This window comes from Falco peregrinus, chromosome 2 (genome assembly GCF_023634155.1).
Source record: "Falco peregrinus isolate bFalPer1 chromosome 2, bFalPer1.pri, whole genome shotgun sequence".
NCBI classification, from domain to species: domain Eukaryota; kingdom Metazoa; phylum Chordata; class Aves; order Falconiformes; family Falconidae; genus Falco; species Falco peregrinus.
The window spans coordinates 16829696-16844427 of NC_073722.1; the positions used below are offsets into that span (position 1 = coordinate 16829696).

A 14732-nucleotide genomic window follows, 5' to 3' on the forward strand; every position below is an offset into this window, starting at 1 on the left:
TTCATTTTACCAGGTAGTTTTTTGGTATGTGATCTATCACCCTCCTAAATGCTCTTTCATTGCACTAGTGAAAAAAAGGTAATGTGAATTGCCACCTCCAAAAGGGTGTGACTGACCAAGTGTTGTAAAGGGACTGTATAAAAAATTATAGTAGGGACTTTATTCATTAGCCTCCATGAATATGCAGGTCCCCACCATTATCTGTCTATTGATACACATACACAAACACCCTCACACATTTGCTAACCATTAAGCTCCTGTGAACAGGGGTTGGAAACAGAAACCTAGGTTTGAAAAGAGGCAGCAGGAAAAAAGTAAATGTTGCTTTAAAAGGTATGGAAATACAAGCTATATTGTATTTAACTGTCAGTAAAAAATATTTAGAAGTGGAAATGCTGTCACAAAAAGCTAGCAAAGTTCACCCAGAGAATTGACACTTCTTCCCTTTTCATTTATACACAAATACCTCCTAACCTTGGACATAGGAAATTAGTTTCTTATAACCCTCAGAAACAGCTATTCTGACTATTCTTTAGCCCCTTCTATTGCAATGCTCAGACTGAGCAAATATTTAAGCAAATATTTAAGCAAATTGTAGCGAAACATCGCAGTGGTTTACTTAGAAATGCATGCCATGGGCAACCTTCAGGTATATGCAAAAAATATCACACTGAAGGGACTATCAAAGCACAAATAAATTAATGACATCCACTAAAAATTTATCCTTCAGTTTTCATGTGTATCATATAAAAATTGAAACTGCAGTATAATCTGTAAAAATTAAAACTGCAACATAATTTGTAAGAATTTTAGCCAGCAGCTATTAAATTTGAGAGCTGTTTTTTTACTATACCTGGCAGATAAGCCCGACAAAGCCCTTTTGAGGATTTCTGGAGTGCTGTCTGTCGGTGGAGGAACATCGGGAACATCTGAATCAATTCTAAGATCCAACTCGCCAAGTCTTTCTTCCAAATCCACTTCCTATGACCAAAAAAAACCAACACAACATGCAAGATTAATTATTAGTTATGTCAGAAAACAGCATTCAGAGCCATAAACCTGTATTTAGGACCCAATAATACCTACATTACCTTCTAAAAAGACAACGGTGTACTAGTGACACCGTAGATGCTGTAGGAGACAAATGTATGCCAATAAATGTTTATACGCAGGCCAGTACTCAGATGTTGTGATGTTACCTGCTGTACTCAAGAAACCTCATATTCTAGGCACTTTTTCAACCCACGTGCATAAGCGTGAATTTATATGCTTCTAGAAATACTGCAGCTGACACAGAACACAGGAGTTTAACAGAAAGCTCTAACCTTCTAACACATTCCTTCACCTGCATCTCAAACTAACCCTTTATGGAATAAGGAGAAGGGTCTTCTAGAGTTGTAATGTCACATTAAGAATAAAAGAGGAAACTGAATGCATGAAAAAACCCAGTGCCTTTGCACAATGAAAAGAGGTTGCTGGCACAGTCTCATACATAGATCCACTAGGACTTGAACCCTTCAGCTTGAAAAGAACAATCCAAAACCAAACTGTGACGTGACCAAGTGTCCTATGGACACAGTATTACTCAGAATAATTTTTTGTATGACTCCAACACTGCAGTTGTTTCTTCAGTATTCACTAACGACCACTCAGGAAGACATCACCTAGACACTGTGTCTAACCCAAATGCAAAATAAGCAGTGTATATTTTGGTGACAACATACAAATTGTCACCAACGGTCAGAGTAGACTGTTAAGACTATTTTTCCCTCAGTTAAAGCTGGCACTAAGGGTGCTGATGACTGGCTTCACTCATTCCAGTGTTACAGACACCACAACCCTGCGGAGCCAGGTGGCTTCGCTCGGCCACGGTGCAGCAGTAAGGCTGGGTGCTGTCTCTGGTGCAGTGTCTGGCTCTCCTGAGACCTAAACTTCTTCCTGACCCCCCGGCTTGCCTCACCTCCTTACAATTCCGAACAGCTTCCAGCCTGCCCTGCCACCTCAGGTTCATCGGTTCTTAACAGTTCTGGGGAATGTGTAGCAACTGTGCTTGAAAACCTTGTTCACCACCGCTATACTGCTCTTTCTGCCTCCCTCTATTCCCAACTCCCTCATCACTGGCCATGGCTCTTTCTCCTTCATCTGCATGAACATGACTGTTTTCTTTCCTACCTTTCCTTAATAATATGCTTTCTTCCCTTGTTCTGAGTATTTGTGGCATTTTGGCAGCCAGGAGGTGCGCCTCCTCCCTCTCACCCCTCCGTGAGCCACCACAGAACCCGGGCAGCTCACAACCCCCCCATCCCACGTTAGCCCCTTCATACCGCCTTTCCCTCGCCATCCGTGGGCCTTTTCCAGGAAGCCACCCTTCAGTGCAAACCCCTGCCTCAGCGACACCTCTGTGAGCAGCACAGTGGGAAGGGTGAGCCCTTCCCACACGGTAACCGAGGGCTGAGCCCTGCCCAGCGCCGCCGGGGTCCCGCCGGGGGTCGCGCCGCGGGCGGCCGGGAGCTGGCCATGGTGCTGCAGGGCGCCCCCCGCCGCCCCCACCCCGCTCCAGGGGCAGCGGGCCCAGGCCAAGCACCAGCCTTTTCCCTTTAAAATGCTTTTTAGAAGCAGAGACCGGCAGCTGGCACTATACACACGCGCATGGGAAACGGGTAACCACAGGGAAAGTCATTCTCTTCTTTCACACGTCAGCCCTGCGTTTCTCTCATTCGCTTTGTGTACCACGCACGCGCCCGAGATCCATTTCTTGAATGGATTTTACATCATTCACATCTTGGAAAAACATGGTGAATGCTTTCCCTGTTCCTTGAAAACCCACAGCTGAATAACTATTAGACAGATATTGTCTACAATTAATAGGAAAAGAGCAAATACACTAACTGCAGTCCAAACTTCATAAAGTCTGTAGAACAACTGGAAAAGCACATAAATAAATAAATACTGTGCTTGCAACCTCTGTTTCTCATAGTGCTGTACCACAGCTTAGGAAATCAACCACAGATGTGATTGCCGGGGATCACAGGTCTCTCCCAAAGCCATGTTCCAACTGAGGCGCAGCAAGCTCTCTGTACGGCTCCAGAAGATGCTGCTCACTGTGTATATGATGGGTAGGGGCAGTAACCCTGGCCCTAAGACCATGACTTAGTGTCTTTAATATTAATCCCTGCTTGCACATGGCTGAGATATTCTCTCTTGTTAGCACTCAGAACTCAGAAAACGCCCAAACTTTTTTTTTTTTGGCTTTTGGTATCACAGAAAATGTTTCCATATTCAAACAGTGTTTAAAGATTAAAACAAAATATAAAATCATACTTAGTTTTACCCCTCTGATATTTAACATATAACTGTCACTCATGCACCTCATTAGAAGCAATGTTTTAGAGTTGCTACTTGAAACACCTGAATTCACAGGTGCATGGCATTTTTCAGAGTATCTGAACACCTTGGAGGAGTCTGTGCTTCTCTGATGTGGTTTTCAGTAGCTCATGGTTCACGCTGCCCCTACTGGAAGCTTGGCTGGTGCAACCTGCAAGTTGCATAGAACCTGGTGCATTTTTTAACTTTAGACTGCTACAATAACCAGTGGGAGACAAACCCCCAACCATTTTCAACTTCTCTTTGTAACATACCTCAAAAATTACCTTAAATACCTCATTTTCCAGTTAATTGCTAAAATGGCCACAACCATTTCCTGGGTAAGGCATTTAATGGGCTAAGTCAGAAGCCAAAGAGGAAGTCGTTCATAATTGTCTTCTGCATCATGAAATGCTCAAAGAACCCCATCACTGGGGGACAAGTCTTTCTTGCTAATTGTTTTCTTAATTATTTTACATGATTGATTATAAACATTCCAGTTTATAGCCATGAAAAACAGCAATCACTATGGAAGGCAGCACTAAGTTAATCACTATCAAAGTGCTCAAAAGAAAAAAACCAAAACAAATCAAGAGTCTTGCTACTTCAGCTTGACCTTCTAGAAGCAGTTTTGGAGTTCAGTATAAAACTACGCAGCCCTTCCTTCTGCTGCTCTTCAGGTCTGGGATTTGGCCAAGCTGAACACACAGTAACAAGGACCTGCGAGGGGCATTAATTGAAATACCGTGGGTTTTACACCATGAGCAGGTATTCACTAGGTTTTCAAAAGTTAATTGAAAACAGCAGAAGCTGTACTGTCCTAAGCAACTAAGACACCTTTCAACCCCAACGCCAAATTAAATGTTTGATCTGAGGTGTTTTAATTTGTTTCTGGAGTTTTCAAACTGCAGGTGACAAAGCCTTTTACATGCAGACTGTGTGCCACTCCCATCTCCCTGATGCACATCCCAAGTGTCTGTAACAGATAGATGTTGCTATGAGGTCACTGCTGTGTTACTCTTCATTTGAAAGCACATGTTCTTTGAACAGAACCTATCTGATCAGATCATAGAATAGAAGTCCAACAATGCTGAGATGATGCAGGCCTAACAAGTATGGGGAAGAAGGCAAACCTGGCAGTTACTCACGTGCTACAAATAGCACATAATAAACACGCCTATCCGACCACTACAACACTCACTGGTTTTCGTCATTTCCACAGTACCCCAAGACAAAGCTTTGTTTATTTATTTGTAGGGTTTGGGTTTGATTTTGGTGTTCTTAAAGACAAGACCTTCATCCTTAAGCTAAATCTTCTGTACAGGACCACAAACACTTGGCTATACAAAGGAGGAACTCCAACAGTCAAGATTCACATGGATGGACTGTTCATCAACAGTCAATCCACATGGATTTCTGCTTGACAACACCTACCAGGATACAGCTGTGTGTCATGCTGAAAAAAACAGACAAGTCAACCTTGCAGCATCTAAAAGGACATATGCATCAGAATTGCTGTTTTGTACCACATGTCCTCCACTACAATTAACACGTGCTGAGTGAACCACGCACAAGAATTATTCTAGTTACAAAGGCACTTGCAATGTTTTGCTTGTACAGCATTTTTTTCAAGACACAATAAGGAACTCCCAAGTAGACAGCAGCCACGTTTTTCTTGGAAGATGCAGCATCTATATGAAGAGCAACTGGGAAGACAAAGACATTTTCCAACAGCTTACGTGAAAAAAAGTTAGCAAGCAAAAAAAATTAATTATTGTCATTGTACTTGTATAAGCATTACTTAAAAGGAAGTTTCCTCCTCCAGCTTTGACCTTTCTGCAGTCTCTCTCACAAGTTTTACAATGAAGTCAATAGTTCAGTTGGATCACATTGTAGCATATTTAATTAATGTACCTTGATACCTTCCTCTGCAGTCCAGATAGCAAAGTGTCAGAAGATCCTGAATAATGAAACCTTTTTTTCCAAACTGTTAAAGCCTGACATATGCAGAAACACAAGTGAGAAAAGCGCACACACTGAATTGAACACTGAAACCTACAGAACCTTTACTATCTGCATTAGTACTACTTCACCATCACTTCCAAGAAAATAGAGGTTTGGAAATAGTCAGCCCTTATTATTATTATCATGCCTACAGCAGACAGCATAGAGGTCAGACTTCACTGCAAAAATTTAACAGATCCATTTTCTGGGTATTCCAAAAGACCTAAGTCAAATGAACTAAGTGATCCCTGACAGACTTCCACCATAACTCCTACTGCCATCAGTTATTTATCTTGTTTTAGTAACAAATAATAAATAACAACCCTAGGTGAACAGGCACTTGTTCCCAGGGCCAGCAATGCAACACGATTCCACCACCCTTTCCCTGCCTTACTCCAAGAACTCTGCACAGTACAAAGAGGAATAACTGTGTGATTACTTCCAGGGTACGCTGAATTTTTTGGAAGCATTTTAAAGCAGTGTGGCTTGTTTTTTAGTAAAGAATGCAGACAATAAGAATTTTAAAAGAAGCATGAACACACGCAGGTCCAACTGTAAAACTTTAACTGACCTATACAAAGTATTTGAATGCCAATAGTTTCTCTTGCTCCCAAAGGCCGCAGAGTATTTATGAAGGCGCTCTGACAAGACATTCTTAGGAAAAGAGCATCCAGGGCAAGCAGCAGCAAATACAAAAGTGACAACAACAACAAAAAAAAAGTCACTCCTGCATGTCACAGGGCAATGCAAAGAAACAATAAACTTGTGAAATCGCAGAGCCCTACAGGGCAAAGGCATGTTCATAGAAATTTTTCAAAAAGTCATCAGCTCAACAAGCTAGTGAGCAACATAAGACACTGAAACCTGCAGTGCTTGAGAACTTCAGGAAGAAGCTTCACAAAGGGCATACCATATTCCTTCATACAAACCCAGAGAAGTGAACTTTTATTTGAAATTATATGGGCATAGAAATAGCTACCAGTTGTTTCCAGTTAGTGGTAAAAAAAACATGCAAATGGGGGGCAGGGGGGAAGAGCTTCACTTAAATTCAGTGGGAAATTAGCATCTATAGACATCGTAAGCATAACGTGAAAAGTATCAGATTACATACTGAAAACAAGACTCAAAGTACAAAAGATAAAACTGTCCAGGTGTATTTAGTGTCTCAGGAGCTCTTCAGAAAACACAGAGCGCTTCTCCACTTTGGCACGAATCTGGAGGTCTGAATTAATTGGGTCAACACATCAACAAGAGCAGAAGCAGCACAAAGCAGTTACCATATAAAAGGAGACAACCAAGTTCTCTCCTTCATTACAAGTGAGGAAGAGGGTGATGTCTCTGAGCTGCATACTAGGAAGCAGTGGAAACCCACCACATCACGGCCATCCTGAGTGGTTGTGAACAAAAGAACAAGCTTTGGGTCCAAGTAGGCAATTAATACACCCGTAATATGTCATCTCAAAATAACCAAAGAACAACAAGCTATCCATTTGTTGTAAAGGTCAGGCAAGAGGTAGAGCAGAAAGATAACCATCTAAGAAGGCATATAACATGGTATCTGTGAATGCAGATGACCAGATGCTTCCCATCAAATCACCTAACAGCAGACGATGTCTGCTCTAGAACAGAGACCCAGGCTATGACCTACTGATAGAAAAGCCAGTACAAAATGCTGGTATATCCTTACAGTTACCTTACAGTTATATAAAGCACTAAAGACAGCTTTACATGTAAAACCAATCCTTAACGTTGCTTGTGAGCCACGACATCGGGGCAGAGCATGCACGTGGCAGACAGGATGAACAACTCTATTGGGAACAAGGAGGGTCCCCTAAATAATCCATCAAAAAGTCTTCTGTGTGGTGGAAAAGGCTTTCCATACCTAACAGTTCAAGCCATCATTGCAAATGTGTGCATCTTGAAATTTATCTCCTGTAACCAACACCCTAGCTGTATACATAACAGCAGAGTCCTTTCTGCTCAACATCACCTGCAACTGGACGAAACACTAGGCTGTCAAGCAGATAAAGTAAAAACCTAAAGTAGACCTACAGGCAAGAACAGCATTTTCCTCTCTGGAAATCATGCAAGTAAACCAAGAATAATATTAGTGAGTTTTAGCTGCACCCTTCTGAGGTCTGGAGAGCAGAGGCTTTGAACGGGAAGAACTCTCTGAAGGCAACTCCCTGCACACCTCAGAGATGAGCTTAGCCTACAAAATAAAGCAAACCTGAACAACTCCACAGAAAAACTACTTTTTAAGCGCACAACCAATCGGGTTTAAAGGTTAATTCTCATCTACAGAGAAACACACTCTGCGCAGCTGTGGTCTGAATGTACCTTGTTTGATGACAGCTCTCAGCGCAGCTCAGCACTACACATTTTCAAGTTCACTGGCTTCGGGTTCACGCAACCAAAGTGCAGAATCAAAAGCAACTGTTGAGTTTCAGTTTCAGGGCGCGTTTCCCTTGCCACGGCGCCCGGGGCAGACGCCACGCTCCCCAACTTCCACATCCACCTAGGATTAAACAGGCACCAACCCCAGCACCCTCCACCGCGTACTGCACACTTAATTTAGCAATCAGAATGCTCCTTTTTTTAAATTATTATTATTCCAGTTACCAACATGAGAACGTCGCTTTCATTTTATTCAATTAGCAAGCGGGACGCGCTTTGCTTTTGTGGGGATAAGCCTTAACGCCGCGGCAAACAAAAGAACAGCGCGGTGGCTGTTTTGCCGCTATAATGAACCCGATGCACAGACTTGGCAATGGAAAACCTCCTGCCTGAGCAGAAACGCCGCACGGTACGGCCTGCGGGGCCGGGCCGGGTGCCTGTCGCCTACCGGCCGTGAAGCAGGCGCACGGCGGGCGGCGCTGGCACGGCCTGTACCCGGCGCCCCCTCCACAGGCGGGACCGCGCCCCCCGCCCGCCCCGGCCGGGCCCGTCGCAGCGCGCCGCCCGCAGCCCAGCGGGGTGCCCCGGCCCGGCCCGCGGCGGGGCAGGACACGCGTGGGCCCCTCGCCCCCGCGCACCGGGCGGGGGGCGGCGCTGCCCCCGCGGGCGCCACCGGCGGAGTCACGGCGCCGAGGCTGGGCCCGCCGAGCCGCCAGCGGGGGCAGCGCCACCCCCCGCCCGCGCACCTGCCCCAGCGGCCGCCAGCGGCCCCCGCCCGCCCGCCCTCACCTTGTCGCTCCCCGCCTCCGCCGCCTCCTCCTCCTCCTCCTCCTCCTCCTCGGCGGCCGCCCGCCGCCGCCGCCGCGCCGACATCGCGCCGCGGGAGCTCAGCGCCCACCCGGCGGCGACCGGGAGCAGGCGGGGCCGGGCTGATCCGGACGGGCAGGGCGCGGAGGCCGCACCGCCGAGCCCGGCCGCCGCCGCCGCCGCCTCCTCCTCCTCCTTCCCGCCTGAAGCGGCTGGCGCTGTACCCCCTCCCCGGGGAGGGGGCGCTCTCACGGCGGACGCCGCCGCCACGGCTCGGGGCCGCAGCCGGACCCCACCGCCCCGGCAGCGGAGAAACGCCCGCGTCCCCGCGGCGGCGGCGGCGGCAGGGCAGGGGGCGGGGCCGCGGGCCCAGGTGAGCCCGACGCTCCTCCCCCGCACTGGGCCCCGCCGCCGGCCGGCGCAGGGGGCGGGGCGGGGCCGCGCCAGGAGGCTGGTGGCGCGGCGAGGGGGGTGACCGGCTCGGCTCGGCCCGGCCCGGCCCGATCCGGCCCGGCCCTGTCCCCGCCCGCTGCAGCCAGGGGCCGGGGGGCTGGTACGCTGGGCCGCCGCTACCGCGGCGCACGCCAGGGCCACCCCCCCCGCACACACACCGTGCCCCCTCCCCCCAACCCCCGCACCGCCGTGCCCCCAGGGCGCTTTCTCCTGGGTGTTGGCGTGGTGACATCCCCGGGGAGCCAGGGCAGGCATCCCCACACCGCCCCGGCACCAGCTCTGCGTGGGCACCCGCGGACACGGGTGCTGCAGCCGCAGGGGCATGGCTGGCTGTGGAGCGCTTTGCTTCCCTCTGGGGTACTTACGTCCACTTGCCCTCTGTCCATTTAAAAAGTGCCTCCAGCCTGTGCAGGAATGCAAAGCACCTGCCTGGGTGTTCGCAGCCCGGAAAAAGGCTCTGCACAGGCAGTTACATCTGCCTGCCAGCTCCATCATCCTCACCAAAGGAGCCGCTGCTTTGCTACAGAGGCTGCCCCAGGACAGGGTGCAGGGGGGGGCTGAAAGGCGTGGGGTGCATGGACGCTCTCCACCAGGGCTGTAGTGTGGGAGGCGTGGGGGGCAGGCCTGGGGGGGCAGCAAAGTCGGGGGAGAAGCCAGACCCTGTTGGACAGGTGACCCGATGAGCTGTCTGAAAATCATCCCGGTCTGCTGAGACTTGCTACAGCATGGTGCCATCCCAGCCCTCTGGCCCTGTTCAGATGCCCGTGTTGGAGCACCTCTCCACTCCAGCACACCGCTGTCGGGTGGTCAGGAGAGCAAAGACCAGCTTCTCCTCGAAAAGCCTGCTGTATTCCTCCAACCGCCCTGTTACTGAGCCTGTTCCGCTCCATCATCCTTGTATGGCTACTGACAGTCTGGCTGTGGGAACAGCCGGATGCCCCAGAGCATTCCCGTGACGGCACCCATCCCAGATGTACCCCTCGTGCCCACATGCTGGCTTACGGTGCCTGCAAAAACCGGGCCAGCACCTCTTGCAAGGTAGTGTCCAGCCACGGCTGCTGTCGTTTGCGTTATCCCTCTGGTGACTGGTTTCACCAAGCTCGATTGGTTTTATTTCATGCTCTAGTTTTATTATGTAAACAACATTATTATTAGTAGTAGTATGTCCAAAGGTACAGTCCCCACGTTTTTAATTACAACACCACGGTTCAGGAAGTTAGAGCAAGCTGCTGTGAGCAGATTATGGCAGAGATAAACCAGCTCTGACCTCACTGCCATGAAGCAGTGGACCCTGCAGTGTTCAGGAAGAGCAGTCGTTCCTGTGACATGTTTTACCCAGGCACTGCTGCCGGGAGGTTGCACACCTGCATGCAGCATCCCCAAACACGTGCAAAAACCTTTAGCAGAGAAGGGCTGCTCCAGCAGAAGGCAGGCCAGGCAGGCCACGGAGGCACAGCTTCTGCCATCAGGTCCTTCACAGGCAAAGGTGACCGCGGCAGCCCACTGCAGATCAGTGATATGGCCATACCTCCTGGATCCTCCAACATTTCACTCTTACAAAGTAAAATTTAAAATTTATTTCTCCGTAAGTGAAATATTATGGGGGGAAACAGAGTCAAAATTCAGCTGTCCTGCCTCAGAATATGCAAGGGTGGGAAACTTCCCCAGCAGGGAAGAAACCCAAACCATACAGGGTAAGCTGGGCACAGAGTGGATCCCAATGCCTAACAAGGCATCCTTTCCACTTTCTCCTCTCCCAGTATGTTTCTACCATTGAGTTTTCCCTTGTCAGTGTTTCTCCAGCAAAGTTTTCAGAAGAAAACATGGTTTCCCTTACTTCAAGCACAGGACATGCATTTACTCTGTTGGCCCTGGAATAGGACTAGTCATCTAGGGAAAAGCACAAAAAATTATTTCCTCTGTCCAAAGAAAATAAGAAGTGGTTTGTCTGGTCTTCAGAGCTTTGCCACCTGTGGTGGCTGCAGCACATGGAGCAGACATCCAGGCTGTTCCTCCAGCAGATCCCACACATGGGTCAGTAGCCTGGGGTGGGGTGGACGCAGACTGCCCTACAGCCACCACGGAGCAGCTGGGTCTAGCTGAAGAAGTACATGCCTTGTTATAGACCTTCCTGGTAAACCTGAGCTAACATGTGCAGGGCTGAGAATGGCTAGATGCTGTGTTTTGGCCACAGAAAATGCCCTTCTGTGGTTGACATGACAGACAAAGCTTCAATACCTGCATAAAAATCATTAAGCACATCTTTACCTCCCATTCAGGAGTGGAGTAAGAGCCTCCATTTCTCCTACATCTTTGCTCCAACCTTAACCTAAGCAGGAAAGGGGAAAAGAATGCACCTAGAAAAGCTTGGAGGAAAAAAAACACAAAACTTGTTTAGCAAATAGTGTGATGGAAGAAAGTAACAATAATTGCGAAGGAAGAAAAGGTGAGGTACTTGAAACATTAATGAGCAGAGGCAAGGCGAGTGCAAGATGAGTCACTGCATTTTGGGAATAAGAAAGAGAGCAACCAATGAACAACTGGTGACAGTGGGGTGAGGGAATGCTGGGCAGGGCCACCAGGAGAGAGAATTAAAAACAAGGACCAGGCTCTGGCAGGATCAGGCGAGAACCCAGCCCCAACTCTGCTCCTTCTCCCTCCCAGCCAGATGCTCCTGCTGCTGCCACACATCTTATCACCCACGGAGTGCTCAGAAACACAAGGAGGGCCAGCAAAGCATCTGTATGGCAGCAAAGCATTTAAAGCCTCTCCAGCTTAGAGGAAAGTGGCAAGGGGCTCCCAAAAGAGCTGCAGGACAGGGGGCTTAGGGAGCAAGCAGAGCATGGGGGCAGGATTGTCCTGCTCCTGGGTCGCAGCCCCTTGCAGTCAGGGGAGCTCAGTGTGTCTCTGGAGTCGCATCTGGTTAGACTGGTCGGATAGGAATTTTCCAAGTCGACACCCTGTTACTCAGGTTCCTTTGGGGCAAGTAACTAGGCTGGCTGCAATGCAACATCGCTTCTTCAAACATCGTGACCCTGCGTGGTTTCAAAATGTGTGGCAGAAACCTCCCCATTCTCTGCGCACAAAGGTATTAGCGTGTCAGCCACCGATTTTCTGATATGCAAATATTATCACCTCTCTCGTATAGAAGTTCAGTATCCTGATGTGTGAGGCCTCAGAGGTTTTTGTTGCTCTGCCTTGCCTTTGCCTTCTCCTCGTATCCCCACATGAATTTAGTGTCTCAAAGCTGCCAGCAAACAACTTAAACCTTGGCGACCTGGCCCAACATTTTCTGCAGCATGGGAAAGCCCCTGACAAGCACATTCCTGCACTTCCCCCAGGTCCCCAAAGCTAAGACCCATCACCTGCCATGGCCACGCTCCCCCCTGCCCTGCACTCCAGTTATCCACAGCAGGCAGATCTAGCTGCCTTAAGCTGCCTCTCCGCTGTGTGCCTCGACCCATGCACAGAAGGGGGAGTTCTCTGCAGGCAGATGCAAAACTAAAGCCTTGACATTAAAACAGTTATATAAGCCTTGTGTTAAAGCACTTACATAAGCCTCTCGACAGAAATGCAACCGGCTGGAGGCTGCTGTTGTCTCTGCTGCCCAACAGAAAGCCCCTTGTGCAGGAGGGAAGCAGAGCTGGGCTCTTTCCTTGCCACTGCTGCAGGGGCAAATGGAAGGAACTGGTCCCCTGTCCGCTCGGAGGCTGAGGAATGGAAAGTACCAGCTCTGAATGCCTGCTGGGAAAAACAGCACATCTGCAGACATAACACTGAGGAGCCCTACGGCTGGCAGCCTTGGAAACAGAAGTTGTTTGCAGTTTTATTTCAAATGGATTCCTACTAAGGCGCAGAAGAAACAAGGCAAGTGGAAAATGTGGATACCGACTGGTCAGCATAGACAGCAATGTCAAACAATGTCAACAACGGCTCAGTATCCCCTCGGATAATATTAATTATGACCGACATTGTAATGTACTGCATTTAACTGATTTATAATCTTTTTGCATCCCTAGATCATTATAAAGAAGATAACCCCCAAGCTAGAAAGAAGCAGAGAGAACAGCGATACAGCAGCCTCAGATCACACTGTTTGTTCTCCAAAGCACAAGGCAAGCTATTAATACCCTGCACTCCCCTGACAAAACCGAGAGCTGCAAAACACTGCCTGGTGCCGCCTTGAGACAGCGCGTGGGAGCAGGGAGCTGGAGCCCAGGTGGTTGGGATACACTCAGAGCTGAAATTCCAGGTCAGAAGCTTGTTATTACACAACCTGTACACTCTGAGATGAATCCTCCTCCAGCTAAAAGCACCAGACTCAGAAAAAAAGGAAAGCCCACGCTGGAATATGGGATTGTATAGTCAATAAAGAGGCTGCTTTTCCCTCTCTGAATGAATACAGCACGGGCTCTAACACGAGTTTAACATAGGTCAAAAGCCAACGATGCTTTGCCAAAGCATTCTGAATAGATGATACATACCTATATTCTAGTAATTTAAATCTACTGACAGCACTGAATTATTCTTTTGTGTTTAAGTAACATGTCATGTAATCTGTTTACATTTGCTAGTCTGGCATAAAAACATCATAGTCCGTGGTATTGGTGGTCGAGAATTATTTGCTTATTACTTGCACATTGGAACTTTATAAAGCAGGCCACTTGTATGCCAGAAAAAAACAATACAACAAAACAAACCGACCTCATTATTTCCAAATTAAGCACCAAAGTCTGAGGAACATAATCTAGTGACCACTGTGAAAGGTCTGGCTGCAGAAACCTTTGCCCCAGGCAGCTGTCACCTTTTGTTTGATCCAAGTGGCTGAGTACTGCAGAGCTACTGAGTTATTCTTGATTCTTCCTTCCTACCGTAATACCTGGGATGCTCTTGCTTTTTCCCAAAAAATAGTTCATACGTGGTGGGTGTTTGGCGAGCTGCTGCTCTTTTCATATAGGATGTGAAATTAATTCTTGAACTTACTTGTTGTGGCTGTCTGAACACGCCATGGATCTGCAACACACCCTGCTATTTCACATGCTGGATGTTACATTACCCATGCAGATCCTTTCTTTTAATACAAGCCTCTGTTTGGAATACCATAATTTATTGACTTGCAACTCTTCACTGCTGGCAGGGGTACCTTTTGCAAGGAGTGTGTGGGCATGAGAAAGGAGGGGACAAGCCTGGTGAGGAAACAGACTGGCTGATGCCACAGGTAGAAGCTATACCGTTGCAACTCCAGCGGGTAAGGCTGAAGCGGTGATCCCTGGATTGTTTAAAGGAACTGATAGCATCACTGGCAAAACACAAGTGACTGCCAGAGAGAAAAGAGGGCCTGGCTCCATTCTAGACAAGTGTCGCGAAACGTAGCACTGACAGAATCATCTGTTCCCCACCAAATTCAGTCTAAAGTCTTTGGAGAAATCAGCTTGCTCTCCGGGTGTTTTGGGCAGGACTGCAGAGCAAACCACTCTCCACAAAGTTTTATAAGATGCTTTTAAAAAGGCCTCACTAAATGTACAATGGTTCCTTCGGGTGACCCCACAGCTGGGGCTGCTGTACGGCAGCTCACCAGCACCTTCAGAGTGGCACCAGCCTGGTGGAGACTCAGGGGCTGCTGGGGACACCTGATCCCTCCTAGGACAAGGTCGGGGACCCTAACCCACAGCCTGCAGCGGGCAGGGCAGGAGGGAGGAAGAGACCTA

At 48.4% G+C, this 14732-nt stretch overlaps 1 protein-coding gene across 1 annotated transcript in view; it reads right to left on the reverse strand.

The window, feature by feature from the left end:
• CDS1 (CDP-diacylglycerol synthase 1) overlaps positions 1 to 8913 on the reverse strand; it is a 32452-nt gene extending 23539 nt beyond the window's left edge. Inside the window, exons 1-2 of the mRNA XM_055797740.1 lie at positions 8554 to 8913; positions 854 to 981 (exon numbers count right to left, since the gene is read on the reverse strand). Of these exons, the coding sequence (XP_055653715.1) occupies positions 854 to 981; positions 8554 to 8637 (212 nt within the window). The 5' untranslated portion in view covers positions 8638 to 8913. The remainder of the gene's footprint in view (positions 1 to 853; positions 982 to 8553) is intronic.
• Positions 8914 to 14732: the final 5819 nt, after the last annotated feature.